The 20,777-nt window shown below is 39.1% G+C and overlaps 2 protein-coding genes across 4 annotated transcripts; one reads left to right on the forward strand and one right to left on the reverse strand.

Moving 5' to 3' along the window:
• LOC109709197 (chromatin modification-related protein EAF1 B-like) lies at positions 1,583-15,434 on the forward strand. Of its 2 annotated transcripts, none has more exons than XM_020231298.1 (23): positions 1,583-1,765; positions 2,717-2,880; positions 2,960-3,014; positions 3,108-3,205; positions 3,319-4,618; positions 4,694-4,810; positions 5,013-5,267; positions 5,541-5,726; positions 5,922-6,002; positions 6,440-6,500; positions 6,581-7,140; positions 7,215-7,268; positions 8,014-8,071; positions 8,174-8,370; positions 8,817-8,870; positions 8,960-9,040; positions 9,324-9,461; positions 10,118-10,234; positions 10,631-10,731; positions 10,829-11,047; positions 11,524-11,932; positions 12,581-14,068; positions 14,759-15,434. In XM_020231298.1, exons 2-22 carry the CDS (start codon positions 2,792-2,794, stop codon positions 13,997-13,999), a joined length of 5,649 nt encoding a protein of 1,882 aa, XP_020086887.1. In that variant the 5' UTR covers positions 1,583-1,765; positions 2,717-2,791; the 3' UTR covers positions 14,000-14,068; positions 14,759-15,434. The 2 variants fall into 2 exon arrangements, with proteins under 2 accessions (XP_020086887.1, XP_020086888.1); XM_020231299.1 differs by having other exon boundaries at positions 2,772-2,880.
• On the reverse strand, positions 16,079-20,500 carry LOC109709198 (CBL-interacting protein kinase 1). 2 transcript variants are annotated; one of them, XM_020231300.1, is made up of 13 exons: positions 20,020-20,500; positions 19,825-19,887; positions 18,496-18,567; positions 18,283-18,390; positions 18,073-18,153; positions 17,902-17,955; positions 17,675-17,800; positions 17,373-17,585; positions 17,153-17,254; positions 16,958-17,074; positions 16,742-16,813; positions 16,581-16,655; positions 16,079-16,481 (listed from the first exon to the last, which is right to left on the reverse strand). In XM_020231300.1, exons 1-13 carry the CDS (start codon positions 20,200-20,202, stop codon positions 16,332-16,334), a joined length of 1,416 nt encoding a protein of 471 aa, XP_020086889.1. In that variant the 5' UTR covers positions 20,203-20,500; the 3' UTR covers positions 16,079-16,331. The 2 variants fall into 2 exon arrangements, with proteins under 2 accessions (XP_020086889.1, XP_020086890.1); XM_020231301.1 differs by lacking the exons at positions 19,825-19,887; positions 20,020-20,500 and adding an exon at positions 18,676-18,758.

Here is a 20,777-nt window from a genome sequence, read left to right on the forward strand (position 1 = left end):
TATCAAAAAAAAATTATTAAATTGTAATTTCGATGTCTTTTTTTTAGTCCTCTTAATTGATTGTAAACATATTATTCGCCCTTGTTGAGTATTATAAAATTAGTTAATAACGAAAATATTTTTGATTTAATTTACTTTTCTCATTTTCCCTACAAGCATTTTTACATAATAATTTGTATTGTATTTTTTTTCTTGTCTATTCAATCCTTATTTTAATCACCACATTTGCCACCTCCTAGTTGTAATCGTTTAGTAAAATTTGATAACTAAAGAAAGGATGAGAATGAATAGAAAAATATTTGGACAATAGGATGGGAAACATTTGAAAATTTAATATTTTTGCCAATTCTTATGTTATATACTCCAGTAATTAATTTGTTATAGAAGAAAAATAATATAAGAAGTGTGTTTAGTGTATATAGTAATATTTTTCAAAAAGCTACACATACTAAGCTTTTATTTTTTTTTGGCAATAGTTTTTATGCTTGCATTTTTTAAATATTGTTTTGTTGGAAAACTCTTTTCAGTTTTTTGAGGTTAAAACTTTCAAAATATATAAGCATATTTTATTATAAAAATAGTATAAACTAAAGTTGCTCGGTCAAATGAATGGCAACAGCTCATATTGCTATGGCACCACATATCAACTCAATAATGCCACCACCTTTCTCTCAAAAAAACTTGGTGTCACCACCATTTGATTTCTTAAAACCACCTTATAATTGCGATCATCACCTTCTCTTTATTTTTTTTCTTTCACATATAGAAACCATCATAAAGCTATGATTTCTTACAACGTCATTAACCATCATTTTGATTGGTAATTTTTTTATAGTGTTTCATTAAACACCCTATGGCATTAGAAACTAATAGTTTTTTTATTGTTTTGACATATGATAAAATGCTATATTTTCAATTGCCATATTCTTTGCTAGCAGTATGGACACGAAGGATGCTGCGACCCTCATTTCTTCTCATTATCTCCTATGCATTATTTTTTTTCTTTTGAGAGATAGGTAGCACGTCATCCGTTTCATTTATTTCATTTATAAATAAACTTAGCTATAAATGTGAATCAACTAGAATTCAAACTTGGAACCTCGAGTACCAATCCCAAGCCTTTTGCCACTTGCTTTAGGAACGGTCGGTATCTCCTATGCGTTATTGGCCGAGAAAAATATGTTTTTTAACAAATATTTTCAGAGAAAAACCATCAAAATAATTAACTAAAACTTTAAAATTAATTGAAAAAATTATAAATTAAATTTTTTTTTGTAAAAAAAATGCTAAAATAAAATATTTGGGCTTTGTCCTGGGATCTATGTAGAGTTCAGCAGCAGCTGAAAATTTGAGCCGAATCCGATCATTAAATTCCTGGTCGGACTCGAGCTCGATCTCGAGTCGCCGACCGTGCAATGTTACATAAGGTCTGTCGGTAAGGCTCGGTGGCTTCTACGTAAGTGGACCACATGCAACTCCACCTGCAGCAACGTTCGAGTCCATCCCCGCGACGCAGTAGCGTTGGGTCGAGTCGCGACTCGCGACTCGCGAACCCATTCCCTCGTTTCTCTGCAACACCACCCCAACTCCATTCGCTTCGAACGCCATCGGAATTCGGAAGTCGTAGTCCCTCCTCGCGCTTCGCCTTTCGATCCCAAACCCCCCGCCCCCTCTCCCTCTCTCTCCCCGATCTCGCGCGCGCCACCCCTCGCGGCGGCGTTCCCCCTCTCTCCGGCGACCTCCGCCGCCGCATCGTTACCCCACGGTACCCCTCTTCCGCCTATCTCCTCCTCCCTCTCCACCATCTCGTCCAAACCCTAACCCTAGCTCGAGCCCTGTCCCCTGTTGGCACTCGTATTAGTGTTTGTTTTGCTTCGGTTCGAATACTAATCGTGATATCCGGAGTCTGGGATGTTAATTCACGTTTGGAGCGTTCGCGAACTCGCGTGTTAGGCTCGGGGGTGCTGTTAATTGGAGTGAAGCTGGGATATTGTGAGGATATTGGGCAATTGTTGGAGATAGACGTTGTTTACTGATGTGTTTAACGCATGATCGACTTATAAGTGCGTAGAGAGTGCGGGGAAGAGGGTTTTTGAGAGGTAATTCCACTGAGGCAGTGCTTTATGGTGAATTTGGGCTGCATTGGCTTTTCTCTCGCTCTCACAGGGATCTATAGTTATTGATTTCGAGTTATTGGCAGGTTGTAAATCTATCTATCATGTATGAATTGTCACGAGTGAGTTGTCAAATTTATACGGTCGCAAGTGTTATTTCTAACTCAACTACTTGACATTGCTCACTGCTTCGTGTTCCGTTATGGAATCGGTTTAGAAAAATACTGTTAGCGCTCTTTCTTTAAGGTCGGTTGACAATATTTTTGTTATGAAACAAGGAATGCCTTGCTGTCTTATACTGCAAATGTGACTCTTTTTGTTGCTCTATTTTGGTATCAACTTTCAATACAGAAAATAGAAAACAATCAGAAATAAATATTTATAAACTTCACTGCAGTCGCTCTCTTCTCCTGTCTGCACGTCCTTACTGATAATCTTGTTGCACCATTAATGGTGGTAATGGAAATACAAAAGCTGCATGTGACTGAGTGAAGTATCGTCCATAGCTTTAGCCATCATTGCTCGATTAGTTTTTCTACGTCTTGAAATCTCGGTTTCTGTTGGCCTGCCATTCCTGATTAACATTTTACCTTTATTGCAAGTTGGAGAGGGGTAAAACAGTTACACATGGGCGTGGCCCTGGTTTTTCTTTGTTAGTAAATGCTGAAGTGGACCCGATGGGAGGCATTTTCGATTGCGGGATTGGTGTGGACACCAAAACTTCACCACGCCGTGCAGCAATTGAAAAGGCCCAAGCAGAGTTGAGGTATGCCAAGAATCGTAGTGCGACCCATCATAGATATCTACTGCAAATATCTGATGTCTTTGTAATATATGAATGACAGGCAAGAATATGATGTACGCGAAGAACGACGGAGGGAGTTGGAATTTCTTGAGAAAGTATTAAGCATATGGATCTTTTTTTGGCTTTAGCAATCTGCTTTCTTTTCTTGAAAGAACTCTTATATTCTCATTTACTCTTAACTTTTCTAGGGAGGCAACCCATTGGATTTTAAATTTGGTCATGTAGCATCACTTAGTGTACAGTCAACCTCTGTAACGGATCAACTGGCCGAGCAAAATGCAATAAGGTTTATAATTGTTTTTTCAAGCACTCGTAGCTTAGCAATACCATCAGTGATAAAGCTGTTACTGATAAAGCTGTTATCTTTTCTTTTTTTTGGCATTGTTATTCTAATTGCAGCGAAGCAAAAGGTAGCTTTGCATTGGCAGCTTCTCCCCATGGGGATTCTGTTGAAAGCAGTGGCAGGCCTGGAAGTTCAATGGGTCGGGAACCTAACATTGCTGACAATCTATTGCTTTTGGATGGAGATAATAGCAATCGTGGTGGGGAGAAAAATGTCAACAAGCGTAGTGGTAAAAGAAGTAATCTTGCTTTACTAGAGCAATCTTCACAAATTGATGGCGGACATAATGCAAAAGAATCTGAAGACTCTCCTATTTTCCGGCTTGGGGTAAAGAGTCAAGCATATGCTCGAAGGAACAGGTCAAGATCGAGCAGAGATAATGTTGCAGCTGGGAATAGATTTTCAGTTATACCTTCTAGTCGTCATGATTTGAAAGTAAATGCAGAAGAAAATGCCGTCTCTTCCATTTCCAACTCAAAACCAGCTAGTCCAAATGGTAATGATGTAACAAATAGAGAGCTAAATGGGGAGCAAATTGGTCATGACGTTAGTGTTTCGGTAAAAGAAGGATCCTCCAGGCCAGCGACAGAAGTCAAAACTTCTGAAGCCAATAATGAAGAGTCATGTGGAGTTGCCGAGGCAGTTAATAATGCTACAGCTTCTCAAATAGTCAATGTGATTGGAAAAGAAGAAGCAATTTCAATTGGGCTTCATTCTATCCCTAATGAATGTGCTGAAGAAATGAAGGATGCTGCAACCGTTGAAAAGATCAGTTACTCTAAGATGGACTTGGATGGCAATGATCTGGGTAGTAGAAGTGGTAAACCTGAGGTTACGAATGAAGCAAAAAGCGTAGATAACAGAGAAATAGATCCTTTTTGTACCAACAAGGCCGGTAGCATTGATGTAAATGATGATGGTGAACATCCAACATTAGGAAAGATGCCTACTACTATGATTAACAATATTTCAAATGAGAATGGTTGCTTGATAAATGCTGATGCTCCAGATAATAGTATACATGAAAAAGTTGGTGACATGGAGGTCTGTGATGGTAGAACTGAAGTGCAAAATGAGAGACAGCTAGTCTTTGATGATTGTGAGAAGACAGATAATGGAGCTATATTAAAACCTGAAGAGAAACCAGAACACTCTACAGGTGCTTGCAGTTTTACTAAGAAGTCTGACGTAGTTCACGGCACCTTAGTTTCTGCCAGAAGTGATGTGCCCCCTGCTGTTCCTTCAGTGCGAAATCTAATATCTACACCTGAGCTTCAGAATTCTGGAGCTAACCACTTAAAGACGGCACAGAAAGAGCATGAGGATGCTATTCTTAGAAAGGCTCGGACTATAGAGGTAATAATTTGTTTATTGTTTTGTGCACTGGATATTCGTTTAGCAAAAAGAGACCCTGACAGTTTTACTGATTAGGCAAACCGCAAGAGGGCTGGCGAGCTGTCCTGTAATATTTCTTTAGATAAGCGACAAAAGTGTCATTGGGATTTTGTCCTGGAGGAGATGGCATGGATGGCAAATGATTTCATGCAGGTTTTTTCTTGACAAAGTCTACCAGCTGAATATTCTACTTGCATTTGATTTAGTGAATATGTATCTGCAATATTAATTTTAGTGCGAACTTTTCTCTAAGTGTTTGAGTTTGGTTTTTTGTAGTTATTTTATCACTTATGCCACAACAGAGTTATTCTTATGTAATTTTTTAATAACTATTTGTGTGTTTGTTATTTTGTAGGAGCGATTGTGGAAAAATGCAGCTGCAGTCCAGCTCTGTCGGTGGATTGCTTCTAGTGGTCGAGCAAAATTTGAACAAGCGAACCTTCAGCGGAAGCAGAAAACTGTTGCTAGATTTTTAGCCAAGGCTATTGTGCAATTTTGGCATTCATCTGAGGCTTTATGGACTACTAGTGGAGGACCTAATAAATTGCATGAGAGCAGCCTGGATATGTTAAAAGGGAAGCTCATTGAAGCTAAAGCTGAAAAAGAACAGGTCAGATAATTGATAACTGAATTCTCTTTTTGATTGCCAGTTTGAATTGTTGTACATACTTTCTTTATCATTATCATTTATTATCATAGACGCCTTTCTTGCCAGAGAATTTTTCTCCAATTTTCTGGTCCATTCTGCACCTCAAAATATTTGTATACATGCCTAATTTTTGTTTTCACCAACATCATGGAATTCTTATTTTCAATGCTGCTAGAATGTACTTGAGCCTGTGAGAATATATGAAAAAACGACATGTTCTATCTATTCCTGCAGGATAGCATGTATAATGAAGTAGAAAAGTCTGGGCCGGTTTCCCGCCTTGCTATTCACGATTATGCAGTTCGGTTCTTGGAGTATAACAGTACAATATCTGATTGTTCTGTCTTAGCTGAAGCACCTACCACTCCTGATAGGCTATATGATGTGGGCATTTTGGAAGTATCAGATCAACTTTCAGAAGTATGGATAATTTTTTTCTATTTATTTGAATGAAACCATTGTTCCTTTATATATGTTCATTTATGTTGTTGTTGGTGGCCATGTTGGAATTCATTACCAAGTTCTTTCATTTGTTTTTCTTTCTTCGGAGCAAAAGAACATCTGTTTAATTTGATTTCCTGCTATCATTTTCACCATATTATGCTTTTTCTTTAGGAAAGTCTCTTCTATGCGGTCACTCCTGGTGCAATGCAGGCTTACAGAGAATCTGTGGAGTCTCAATGGGTACATTATAAGGTATCAACAGTCTTGCATCTGTACCAACACCTCGAGGATCAAAAAGAGATTTGATAATTAGTAGTTTTGCTTGATTGGCCTTATAGTGAAAATAGTAAGCCCAAGAAAATAAAAATAAGAAGAAATATACACCAAAATATAACAATTCAAGATCAACTACGTTACTCTTTGATATTTTCAGTTATGGTAATTTAAAAGTTTTGCATGGAAACTTAGTAACCTGTATACAACCCTATGCCTTGTCAAGAAGTCATGCTTTTCCTTTGTTAAGCCCTTTGAAACGATTAACTAGTCCATATGATTGCTTTCATCTTATTTTTACTCTCCTTTTGTAATTATGTGGATATGCTGTCCTATCTGAAGTCTTTGTTTGGTGTTGATCTTATATACCATGCCCTCTTATGTAGAGAATCAATCGTTTACTTCCATTGTTACAGAAGTCAGGTAACGTGCAGCATCAAGAGGACCGGGCTATGTCCATGTGTGATTATGGTGCAGGTACTTTAGCAGATATCATATACTCAACTTTCCACTTCTTTATTTAGCTTGAGAAAACTAATTCCAACATATTTGTTCAGATGGGGCCCGTGAAAATGCATATGAAGAGGATGGAGGAGAAATGTGTGCAATTTTGTTGCCTGGAACATGTGAAGGTGGTTTTTCATCAAAATTTGTTAATAAAAAGAGAAAAAACATGCAACAGAACTCATATTCTACAAGAATATACGGGGCAGGCACCGACCCATCTTATGATTCTCAGCCTTTATTAAATGGTAAAAGGCCTTCAAATTCCCTTAATGTGGGCCATATTCCAACGAAACGGGTAAGGACGGCTATTAGAACACGGCTTGTTAGTCCTTTCACTGCAGGACCGGCTGGCAGTGTGCATGTAAATAGTAAAACTGATGTTTCTAGTGGGGACACAAATTCGTACCAAGATGACCAGAGTTCGCTGCAGGGGGGATCTTTGCTTAAGAAAAACATGGAAGTTGAATCGACAGTCGATTTTGAGAGGCAGATGCCATATGAATGTGTTGATGCATCTACAAAATCTAAAAAGAAGAAGAAATCTAAGCATTCAGGATACAAAACTGTGTTGAATTTGACTGATTCTTGTGTTTCAATGGTGTCAGAAAAGGTATACTTCTGTCTCTACAGCATCTTTTTGCTACTTATTTTCCGATCAGATAGTTGAACCCTCTAGAATTGCAGGCCTCATCACACGAGCAGAGATTCCAAATAGATACTTTGGCTCAACATGAGCAGGTAATTTCTTCCCCCCCCCCCTTGTATGCGTACCCCCCCCTTTGTGTGCCTATTTTGATTTACAAGCTTTATTGCATTGAGAAATCCAATATGAGCTGGAAGAATGCGGCTCATAAAGCTCAAGTTATATGTATTTTTATACGTATGCGTGTATGCCCTGTTTCTAGTGTTTGTTTTTCTGGAGGTCTATTAGCACATGTTTGTTAACGTTTCACAATCTTTGTCACATGCTCCTATACTATCTTGATATTTTCGTCTTTCATAATATTTGAAACCTAGAAGTATCATCTTTCAAGGCTAAAAAGTTTAGAGATAATTATCTCTTGGTTATTCTAGGATGTCCTTGAACTACTATCCTAGCCAAAAACTATGCTCCTATAAACAACAAGGTTTATCCTTTATCCTTTTAGTTATCTTTAGTAGTCCGTTTGTCCTTTAATCTAAAATTGAAGAATAGATTTTTTTCCTTTCTCAGTTATTGTGGGATAACGAGGAACCCTCTCGACAAGAGTTAAAATTATCATCACAGAACTTACTGGTTGTATCAGGATCATGTGAAAACAAAAGAAAGTTATCTGTAATGTAGCTCCAGGTCATCGTAGAATAACCAAGTTTAACTGGAATAACTCTCCCTAAGCTTTTTTTGTTCCATTTTGGCAGAATGATAGTAAGTAATCCTATCAGTAGGTTTTGCTGGTTATCTTTTTTAGTCTGTTTGTTATTTATTTTTTGCTTCATGTTGCAGAAGGATCACATGAAAAAGAGATTGGAGAGCCAGAATTTTGAACCAAATGGAAACAACGGTAATCTCTTCTAGCCTTTTGCTTTGTCTTCTTATCTTCTTATATCTGCATTTAATTTGAGTTTTTCGCGACCTTTCATTTTTTATTGTTGGCAATTCACAGTTCTTTTTGGGCAACATACTGCTAAGAAACCTAAGCTATTGAAGCAAGTGCCAGATACTCTGCAAGAAACTCTTACCCCAGTCAGTGGGTCAATGCCTTCTCCAGTTGCATCGCAGATGAGTAACATGCCCAATCCAAATAAGCTTATTAAAATGGTTGCCAATAGGGATCGTGGAAGAAAGGGTAAAGCCTTGAAGGTGAGAGATTGCAACATTTGTTGGGATATATAATATATGCTTGTTCTTTGTACAATTGGACTCCTGATTTGGTCAACTCTAAAAAGTATTCGAAATAGTTTTTTTTTTTTTCCTTTTCCTTTTGTCGGTGTGGAATCTGTTCGTTACTTGATAATTGTGGTTCTTTGACCTCTTGAATGATAATGGACACTTTTTTTTTGTCGAAAGTATTCAATCAGTATAGTGGAGGCCCCAAAAGTACTATATTACAATAATAAGCTGATTGACAACATAAAGAACAATATGTAGAGTAAGAACTGTATGATAGTGATAGACATTGAGTGACATGAGAAAACAAATAACTCAATAATCTCTGTGATTTCTCATAAATAAAGCCAGAAATGGAATGGTTTACACGAAGTCAGCTTTCTTATCATCTAATGTTTTTGTTTTCTCCAATTTTGCAGATGGCTGCTGGTCCCTCTGGGTGTGGGAGTCCGTGGTCAAACTTTGAGGATCAGGTTTCTATGCCTTTTCAAAGTCTAATGTCATTTGCGCATTACTTCGGTTAATTTCTCTGTTATTGAAATATTTCATCAATTCATACTAGGCTCTTGTTGTCCTTGTTCATGATATGGGTCCAAACTGGGAGCTTGTGAGTGATGCGATCAACAGCACCCTTCAGTTCAAGGTTACGTAACTTTAATTTATTAATGCTTTTGCTGCAATTTTGTAGGAGTTCAAGTTTGGCATGCCTCATTAACTTTAGTTGCTTTTGAATGTTTCTTTTCTTTAACATGATTTTCTTTTAGAGATTTCTTTTTTCAATAGAAGAGAATATTGGTGGTTTGTTGATTCCACTTTTGAAACCATGCTTCGTCTTGCCCGAGTTCATTGTTTATTAAACTACTTAGTTGTTTTACTTTTGACTCATATCATATGGCTCAGAGATTGATTTCTATTCTACACTGCAGTGCATATATAGGAAACCTAAAGAATGTAAGGAGCGCCATAAATTTTTAATGGATAGAAGTGCTGGTGATGGTGCTGACAGTGCAGAAGATTCTGGCTCATCTCAACCTTACCCATCAACTTTACCTGGCATTCCGAAGGCATGACAATCCCTTTGCCGTCTATTGGGACTTACTTTACGTGTTCTAACTTAATTGGCCACCAAAAGGCCTATTTGGTTCTGCTGGAGCATGTGCAGAAGTGCTTTTTTAGTAGAATTGCTTGAAGAAGCACCAACAGCATTCTCATCGAAATGTCTTTAACTGCTTCTTTCAACTTCCTGCCACAACATAAGGCTGACTGCCACTTGTTGGAATAAAGAAGTTGTTCTAGACGCTCCGGCACTAAGAACCAAGCATAAAGGCCTAAACGCAGTAAATTTTTCTGCGTTGTCTACAACACCTGAAAGGCCCATGCACAATAAGCTATCATTTTTAGAAACTTACATGTTTCCCAGGAAAGTGTGGCTTTCATAGATCATTAAGTTTTCTTGTACTACTTGATGTTTCACAAATAGGTTTAGAAAACTTGTTAAATCTTGTATATTGGCCTTTTAGGTGTTGATCATATTCCATAATATAGATTTCAATTTAGGCCTCACCCTTGATTCTCACACTTTGTGTAAAAAGTGTGCAAGTTACACTAGTGTCAATGGATCCTTACGTATATGCATAAACACATAGTACATACGAGGCTCATGGATCAGATTTGTGTTGTATTAAATATTGAATCTTTCTTCAATTTGTTGGTACACCAGGGTAGTGCCAGACAGTTGTTCCAGCGCCTTCAAGGACCACTTGAAGAAGATACTCTCAAGGCACATTTTGAAAAAATTATTTTGCTTGGACATCAACTTCGTCCATGTCGTAGTCAGGTATGTTTTCTGGTTTTATTACTCCTAAAATTTGAACATACATGATGCATATATGTTTAAGAGAATATATGTGCATAGAATCATTTAGAGGATGTATTACGAACAAAATTAGTTTTTCTACTGTGATTGCATAACAATAGGAAAATCAGAATTGCCTTGCTATTCTAGAAAGCAACTCCTTTTTCGACCCTGAAGCTATCACTTATTAGGGAGCATTGGTTTGCATCTTTACTGACATCTATTAACCAATAACTTCTTAGTTGGGCTTTACTTATCCTCTTATGTTTCTGCCCTTATCTCCTTCTGCATCTCTTTATAAAATTGAATTATGTTTGTCTGATGATATTTTTTTTTAAAAAAAATTGCTAATGGTTATGATTTGGCTTTTCTGTGAAGAATGAAGGCCGAGAACTAAAGCAGATAACTCCTGCTCACACTTCTCATGTTGTTGCTCTTTCTCAAGTTTGCCCAAATAACCTAGGTGGAGGTGTTTTGACGTAAGTTCTATTAGGTGTGCTACATCCTCTTGCATTTTAATTTCCGTGATGTAATCATTTTTCCTTTTTTTTTTGGGTGCGGGGATGTCTACTACAGGCCACTTGATCTTTGTGAAGTGATCAATTCTAGCCAAGATGTTTTTCCCATTGGTTACCAAGGGCCTCATACAAATGGCTCAGCAATATCAAGTCATCAAGGTTCTATGGCTCCTATTCTTCCTCCACCAAATGTGAATTGCATGTTACAAGGTTCTCCTGGTATGGTCGTAGGCAGCAACATGCCATCGCCTCCTGCACCATTGAGTGCCCCTACTAGGTACACAACCTTCGATAATTTATTTTACTTTAGAGATATTTACATATATATCCTTGGAAATTTATTTACCTACAGACATAGAATCATTGTGTACGAAGTCTGAATTTTTATATATGTCCTTAAAAAATTAATTTATTACTCCTATACCCTTGTGCTTACAAATGTTCTACTGTTCAGAAATTTGAAATATAGAACCAACTGCTCCCACCCCTCACAACATCTGGAGAAGTCTCCAGCTTAATTGATCAGTGTTTGCATACGAAATTCCACTTTTGAGGTGTTTATGTGAAAATTCAGATTTAGCAAGAGTGTCCATGTAAATTAATGATTTTGTACATGCATACATACAAACACACACACACCCATACATACATGCATGTAAAATCCCTTTTCTTGCATTTGCATTTTTCAAAATAATTTTTGTAAAAAATCACTTTTCTCTATGGCCAATATATTTTCCAAAATTGTTCTTGTAGAGATGCCCAGAGATACGGTTTGCCTAGACCAACTTCTCTACCGCTTGACGAGCACCAGAGAATGCAGCAATACGGCCATATGTTTTCTGGCAGAAATCTTCAGCAATCTAGCAGTATATCTGTGCCAGGGGCTGCGTTACCTGTGGGAGTTGATCGCGGTGGGGTCTGCACGCTACCAGCTGGTAACGGCATGGGAATGATGCGTGGACTAAACAGAGGGGTTCCTATGCCAAGGCCGGGATTTCAAGGGATTAGTCCTCCGGCTATGATGAATATGGTCTCAACAGGAAACATGCTACCAAGCAATGGGCATGGAATGCAGAGCTCGGTCAATGTTCAGCGAAATGCTACTGTTGCTGGTGCAGGAAATTCAATGTTGCGGCCGCGTGAATCTTTGCAGATGCTGCGGGTGAGTTTTTCAATTCCATATTTCAGCATCACTGCTTGAATCATTGTACATTGGGAATTTACATTTAGGTCCTGTCATTTTCGAAAAGGTTCAAGAACTATTGTTCTATTGATCCCTTCACTTCAAGATTTTTCCTTATGACAGTTAAGTTTTTTTTTTTTTTTTTCATTACAACTTGACTCAACTGAAATTCACATATACAAAATAATGGAATTTACTATTGCTAACTTTCGTCCCTATTTTCCTGTATATGAATTTTAGAAGGGGAAAACTGTAATAAAGGGAAAATAATTACGATTGCCAGCAGAGTGCTCCTAAGATTTAAGGAAAGATGCTCAGTAGGGCCTTTTATGAAAGAATCCTTTTTCCTTCATTTCTGTGGGTGAAAAGGAACTCCCAAAATTTATTAAAGAAAATCATAAACCTAAAAGGACTTATGAAAGAAAATCAAGAAATTATCTAATTAGTCAGATACACGATTACAAATTACCTTCTTATTATTTGTTGCTCTTTTAAATTTATTAATGTTGCTGACAAATCATCTGTTTTTTTTCTCTGGATTGTGGTTTGTCAATTGTGATTACGAGTATCAAGAAAATATATTTTCGTTATATATTTCTCTAATGTTAGAATTTTCCATTTCTGTAGCCTGGTCAGAACCTCACCGACCAAAGGCAAATGATGCAAGAACTCCAGATTCAAGTTTCACAAGGGAATGTACAATCTTACCCTCCTTTCAATGGTATCAGTGGACCGTTTTCTAATCCAGCAGCTTCTTCACCTGTTCAGTCATTTCCTGTTCAACCACCCCAACCAGCGCCTCCGATGCCGCAACAGCCCCACATGCTTGGAAACCCTAACCACCCTCACATCCATGGGCTGAACCACGCAGGATCACAACAGCAGCAGGCTTATGCTATCCGCTTTCCAAAAGAGCGGCAGATCCAGCAAGGAATGATGGCACAAAGTTCACAACACCCTTTTCCAGTGCCCAGTGGGCCCAATGGCATGCCACCCATCCAAAACAGCCAGCAGACCCAGCCATCTCCTGTTCCTCCGGTTCCTTCTTCTTCTCAAGCATCGCATAAGCAACAGCGGAACCCACAAGCTAGCAATGGAACGCCTAGTCAGGTAATGAAGCAAAGGCAAAGACAACAGGCTCAACCTCAACAGCAGCAGCAACAACAGCACCAGCAAAGACAAAGCCAGCAAGAAAGGCAACAATCTCAACAGCAGGCTAAGCTAATGAAGGGAATTGGTAGAGGGAGCTTGCTGATGCACCAAAATTTGACGGTTGATCCGTCTTTAGTCGGCAGCGGCATCTCAACAGCGAACCCCAAAAACCAGGTTTCTGACAACAAAAATCTGATGCAACAGTCAGCCCAGGGTTTCTATACTGGTGGTGCGGGTTTAAACCCATCATTGCCTCCTCAAATAGGAAACCAATCTAAAATATACTCTAGTTCAATGCCGTCTCAATCATCAAAACAGATCCCACAAATGCCTTCTCATTCCGATAATGGTAATCAAGGATCGAAGCAGGGTTCTCCTGTTCCTTCTTCATTGCCACTGTCTCAGCAGCAGCAGCAATGCCATGTGAATCCGTCTCAACAAAACACTCAAAGAGTGATGATTCAGCAGAAGCAGCGTCTAATGAATTCTGATGAAGTTCAGCCTAATCAGTTGATTCCGGCTACACAAGTTCCTAATAGTACAGATTCAGGAAGTTCTCCTGTGGCTTCATCATTAACACAGTGGAAGCAAGAGCCGGCGTCATATGATACAAATGCAATTAATTCGGCAGTTCAATCCGCTAGTTCACCACAGGAGAATATACTGGGGAATGAAGGGTTAGTGCCATCTTCTTCTGGACAGGTTCCAATACAGAGGCAAATTTCAGGTGTCTCGATGCATAACGTTGGGAGTCAGTGGCAGCAGCCGCTGCAGCAGCAGCAATCTCAGCAGCTGTTGCAGCAGCAACAGCAACAGCAACAGCCTCAGCATCATAACCGAACAGTGGTGCAAAGCAATATTTATGCGCAACCTTCAAATTCAGGACCTGGATGATAGAAGTAGTGTTGGATTGATCATGTACTTTGAAGTTGCTCCCACTTCTCTTGTAAAATTAGTGTACAGGTAGCTGTTGCCCCTGCTCTCATATTCTTTTGTTGAGCAAAGAAAGTTGATTGTTTAATGTTTCTTGCATCCATGATAAGGAAAAAAGGGTTCAGGGTTCAGTTATCAAGTTTGACTTCCTCCAGACTGAACCATCCCAGAATTTAGCGCCCATAAATTTATCAATAAGCTTTTTGTAACTCGTAAATCATGAACATGTTGGTTCTTTTAGGTTACCTTTGTTGCTCTCGGTTTGTGTGTACTTCGAATTATAAGAGCCATTTGATTGAACAACTTGCCGATCAATTTATTAAAATGCGATGACTGTGCATGTACAGAATGTTTCATCATTGAGGTCACTTCATTTTTTTAGTTAGAAGTTAACTTCTCTGTTTGATCATCTGCATGTGAGAATGGAAGAATGGTCTTTAGAGAGAAAATGTTAAATGTGATCTTCGAAAATAAGTTATTGAAGAGCTAAGATTTCTATTTATCTATCCAGATTGTTTTTATTTTTTCTTGTTCTCTTTATTTGGCAAAGTAGGAAAGAATGCGGAGCTAACGATCAATAGAATGGTCTGTGGTCAAATCATGAGATTATTGAGTTCTTAAGTAAGGATGGTTTTAAGTTTCATGAACTGTGCTCCTTAATTATTTGCACAAGCTTCTTTTCTTTGCTGAGTTTTACTTTTTCCTCACTTTGTGATATAGGTCTTCAGGCTGTGAAAGCTGCGGAATTCTATTATGCTCCTTCATTCCCAACTTGAGCTTATCCCACTTATTTCAAGGCCAGGTACAATATTTCATCCTTGCCTCATCTACTGTTGGCTTTGCCCTCACCAGACGGCAGGAGTTGCACCGCTATTGTAATGATTAATTCTTTCTTTCTTTTTTTTTTTTCTTTTTTTTTTTTTTTTTTTCTGGGTAGTTGAACTGTACCCTAATTGGGCCTATGTAGTATATTTTTGCCCCACGATATTTATGTTATATTAGATGTTGGCAAATGTTGTGCAGTTAATCATCCCTTGTCGGCAATATCTTGCTGATTAAAATTTGTATAGATTAGTATGTACTATAACAAGTTAGTGAACTTGAAATCCCTTCTCGCAAACTTCTTCATTATCATCACCTTGTATCCGTCAAATTGGGAGTTTGAATTCTGTTGACAGAGCCTCTGGGTTCATCATACTAGGACACAATAAGGGAACAATTTCATGACCTATAGTTGCTCTCATTTTTTTTTTTTTTTATTTTGTTTCTCTTCTGTAACTTTGTCACAAGCTGCAGATTATATGTATATATGTGGCGCTTCAGAATGGTGAAGGCAGTGAGAAGGGTAGTGCATAGATTTGGTAGTACATGATGCCTCAGTAATATTATGCTTAAATAGCTTGATTACGTTACTGTTGTTTTGCATGTTTTCTGGCATATATTTTCTTACGGGAAGCCATATTAGCAACTGTTGAACATTTTATAATGCAAGGTAAAATCTTTATGGTTAACCTTGTTTATAGTGTGCGCTACAGTGTCAAATATTCGAATGTATAAAACAATGGTTATTACATTATTGAATAGTTGAGGTGAATGCGAGCAATTTACTTGATGGTTCATTTTATTATACTGTTTTCAACGTAAATTATACTTGCAGTTTAAAGAACATATCTTTATTTTCCCGTGTGCTGGCAATTGGAAAGTTTAACTTTAGTAATCAGTATGGCTTCTCCTTTTCTTTTTTTATTTATGATAATTTGTTTTTTTTATTGCTGAATATTTGAATAACAAGCTCCACGAGAAGATTGTTTCATTTGATTAATTTGTTGCGTTTCATTGTCATCTCTGATAAGTGGACTTACCCGCTCAGTCTTGTTTGCGCCGTATCTTATTCGCAGGAGTTAGATATGAAATGATTAGTTAGTCTTCGCTCTGCTCGGCGTGTTGACTTTTGGCTTAATTGTGCAGCATTAAATTCCCTGTTACGTTTACTACTATGTGAGAAGTAGCGAACGCCAGAAAAAACCAATGGTACATGGCTTGCAAATTAATGTAACTTGTATTATTATTGTTAACCCTAGCACCTTCCTTTCTTCGGCACTATTTTGTAAAATATAGCTTGTATTATTATTATTACTATTTATAAACTCAGCACCTTTCTTTCTTAGGCACTATTTTGTAAAACTATACACTAGGAATCCTGATCCTAATGGTTCACAATGCGGGAACTCTCTCTCTCTCTCTCTCTCTCTCTCTCTCTCTCTGCACCCTAAATGGTGCAATACAAACCACATCACAAAGATCCGAGAAGCGTTTCGTCATCGGAGCTGCAGAGCTCTGGCGTTGGAGGCTGCGTCACCAAAATCTGTTGATCCTTGCAAACACCGAGATCCTCCGATTGATCCTTGCAAACACCGAGATCCTCCGAAAGCTTCTTGCACAGCTGAAAAAGGAGATACATCACCAAAAATGTTTATACTCCATCCATCCATCTTTCGTCAAATTCAATTAACTCTGTAGAGTTATAAAATACTGTCGTTACCTTCCTATACAAGCAAGAATCTCCAGATGATTTCCTCAGTTCCACAACATATAGAGAGGGACTGAGCTCAAACACCTGATACCAAAAACAATATCTTAAGCTAGGGGCGGGAAAGCTATCTACTACAACTAAGCATTGAAGAAATAGATTTAGGAACTTACTTGAGCAGCAACTAGGAGTAAGCCGGGGCTCTTTGGGCTCAATGAGCTCTTTTGCAGTTGCATCACCTTAAGCTGAAAAGATCGTACCAAGTAGATAGTTTCAGTGATTAGATAGTTGCATCACTTAATTAAGATAGTTTCAGCGATAAAGATACTTGGTCTTTCTCTACGGTGAAGGGAGGAAAATAACAAACCAAAAAAGCAATTCGTACTAACTTTGCCATTTCCTCTCTGAACTTGGAAACCCATCTCGGTGACAATGTCCTCGATCTTCTGATATAGATCATTCGGCGGATGGTTTGATGTGAACCTAATCTTCCTTTCGGAGACATGCTGAAATAAACAGATTTAGTTTTTCATGAGTGTGTTTTTAATATAGATGGTAATGAAAGAGTGAAGATATCAGCCAACCTCTTTCTCAAATAAACCAGAGAGATCGAGAGCCGAGGACATTCCGATCAGCTGAAAAGCATTTATGTGAGTTGGTTTTCCATGGCCGCACTCCTCATTGTGCTTCAAGAAACACAGGAAGAAAAAAAATTAATTTCTTTCAGTTCGAACATGCCCTAATGGAGAAAACAAAGTAAGATGCAGCAGAGGTATCTTAAAATGCCATCGAAATTTCAACTACCTCTTTGATTGAAAGGGCTAAACTGTGAGCTCCATCGTCGTCGTCGTCATCATCATTAGGAACAACAGGAATATAATCCTGCTTAAACCATTCGTCAGCTTTGATACCGGCCATGTTTATCCTAGCTACCGGGTTCGGGTCTAGAATTCTCTTCAAAAGGTTTCGAGCAGCCGGAGAAAGCCATTTAGGGATCTGGACATCACCTTTGAAAATCTAAAACCACCAATAAACATCGCATTACAAACGAATCACCACCAAGATATTCGAACCAACCCAAACTTCTATCCCATCTTTCCAAGTACCTTTTGATAAAGTACAGCTATATTGCGGTCGTCGAAAGGGAGATATCCAGTAAGGATAACATATAGGATAACGCCACAGGACCAGACGTCCGACCTGGAGCCATCATAACCTCTGTTTGCAAGCACCTGTATTGAGTTTTGTAATAAATTTCCGTAATAGGATCTTGGAAACATAATCATCAATAATTCTTATTTGAGTCGTAGAGAAAGAGCACAAACATTCTTACCTCAGGCGCAATGTAATTGGGGCTGCCGCACGTTGTGTGCAGTAATCCATCAGTCTAGACATAAATGAAGGTGATTATTAACTTATTATCCTACAACTAGGGGAAACTAAGAATTGCTCTTTTTTTTAAAAAAAAAAAATTAAACTGCGGGATGAACTAATAATCACATACCCCAAGCTGCTGGGGCAAAGCACTGAGACCAAAATCCGATATCTTTATGTTGCCTTTTGCATCCACAAGAACATTTTCTGGCTGTAACAAATACAAGAAGAATAAGCTGTCAAAGAGAAATCAATTAATCCCAGTTAACAACCCGTCTTATATATGATACAATAAAGGCCACCTTATTCATCGTAAGTATGATCTGTAATATTTTATTACCTTCAAGTCCCTGTGGTAGACTCCCTTGTCATGGCAATAGCTCACACCATCAATTAGCTGCTGAAAAAGCCTCCGCCCTTCTCGTTCGGAAAGTTTACCCTTTAATGCCTTCAATAATAATATTTACAAGTGGTGTAAGAAATTCCCATTTCCCTTCATGGAATATGACACAGCTATCTTTATTTTTGTGGGGACCGGAATCCGAATGCTTACAATTTTGTCGAACAGTTCGCCTCCATTTACGTACTCGAGGACCATGTAGATCTTAGTTTTGCTTGCGGATACCTAGATAAAAAAAAAAAATAAATATGTTATATAAAATCAAAAATTCACACAAAAAAACATCAACCCAAGCTCATAGTAGACTAATCAATTTCAATTAGAAGCTCCTACTCAATTAATTGCAACTGCTCCAAATCCAATCCAATGATGATGGTAGTGCACGAAAAGAATGGTCATTTTTTAGCCGATGAAAAACTTTGGACAAAATTTTATTTTGTGGGTACTAGGGAACAGGTAGATGAGATGGCCAGAGGGAACATCCACATGACAGAGAGAGAAGAAGCGAGGTTGGAGTCGATCTGGTTCACATGGCTGGGGCCCACCAGGCAAAAGGAGGCGTTATTTTTCAAACGGGCCCCACCAATCATTGAAGGGGCGAAACCCGATTCCTGTTGGTGGTCCGAGGTGTTTGATGGTTGGAGCTCTTTACGGAATACGATCACGTGGACCAGCGCTTTTACATGTGGACGGCCGTGATTAGCTCGCCATTTTCCATCTAATCCGTCCGGAAAGTAGAGGGGAGGCAACACGGGATCGGCGTCCCGGCATGTTGCATGCAGCGGGCCCCACCCTCACGCGGCCAACCAGCGTAGCCAAAAGCCCGTGGGCCCCACGCAAATCAGTCACGACTTCGACGTGCGGCGCCGAAACGGAAACGGAAACGGAAACGGAAACGGAAAAAGAAACGGAGAACCAGTTCACTATATATTATATTAAACTGTTCAAATTCTTAATTTAGGTTAAATAGTTCTCCTTTTTTGGGGGGGCCTAGCGTCAATTTTTGTTGGTATTCAGGTGGACACTGTAATTTAGCAGATATAAGGACATATTTGGCTTTACCATAATAGCGCGTATTGTTATTCGAGTAGTTACTATAAGGATAAGCACCGTATGTGATAAAGCTTAATTAACACTACTTTTTCTAGAAGCATAAAATAGAAGGCCTAAATTGAGCTAGTTGGAGCTTCCAAAATCATGTTTCTATATTATATATTATATATATTTCTTAGCTTCTAACCGTAAAACACGCATTAAGTATGACTATGGTTGAAACCGAAGCAGAAGCAAGGTGAAATAGCCGCAAGTTTCTGAGGTCTCATCATAGTGGTCACGCATCGAACAAAACATTAAACATCACAAAAAAAAGAAGAAGAAGAAGAAGAAGCTAGATTACGCAAATATACATCAAATTAAAGAGGGGATTTAAAATGAACTAATTAAACAACAATAAGAAGAAGATTAACGGAGATAAGAACGGACCTCATGTAACCGTACGACGTTGGGATGCTTGAGAAGCTTCAACGTCCCGATCTCCCTCTTTATCTAAAACAAATCAAAAAAAGAAAATCCCCAAAACCTACTCCGTTAATCCCTTCTCTTCTTCCTTCCCGCTCGGAGAATTTGAATCGAACCAAGTAAGGGCGTAGAAAAGATCGAATCGAAGTAGAGTGGTACCTGATCGTCGATCTTCAGGGAGAGGATCCGCTTCCGATCGAGGATCTTAACGGCGTAGGGTTGCCCCGTCTCCGTGTGCTGAGCGTACTTCACCTTCGCGAAGTTCCCCTCCCCGAGCGTCCTCCCGATCTCATACTTCCCCAGCCTCGTCCCTCTCCTCTCCTCCTCCCCTTCTCTCACCATTAACGCACCTTCCTCGGCTCCGATCGCTTCGATCCGATCCGATCCGATCTCCCCCTTCGTCTCCCTCTACTCCTCGCTCGAAGCTTCCGATTCCTCAATGGCGATCGATCGATCGAGAGAGGCGAAGCTCCGCCGAATCGCTTCGGAGTCGCCTCAGACGCGACGAGGAGAAGTGTGTAGAAGATAGCTGCGGCCCGACTCGGTGGGATCGTCTTCGACTCGGGTGTGGTGGTGGGGAGAGAGGGAACCAAAAGAAAGAGGGAGAATCGTCTTCGACTCGGGTGTGGTGGTGGGGAGAGAGGTGTACTACGGGTTTGGTGTTGGGGCTAGCGGAACGAAGAGGTACATACATTAAAAAATAATAAAATAAAAAAATAAAATAAAATAAAATAACCGTCACCGCAGCGTTCGCTCGGGGAAACGTTACGGCCTCGCCAGCTAGGGAGAGCCACGTGGACCAATGGGAAGATTCACAACCCCTGCGGGCCCCGCACTAGGAGGTGACCGGATCCCCGGGATTTTAGATTCCCCGCTCTAGCTACCAGTTTTATGCGTGCACAAAAGCGGTATCTTGT

Source organism: Ananas comosus, linkage group 4, assembly GCF_001540865.1.
Source record: "Ananas comosus cultivar F153 linkage group 4, ASM154086v1, whole genome shotgun sequence".
NCBI classification, from domain to species: Eukaryota; Viridiplantae; Streptophyta; class Magnoliopsida; order Poales; family Bromeliaceae; genus Ananas; species Ananas comosus.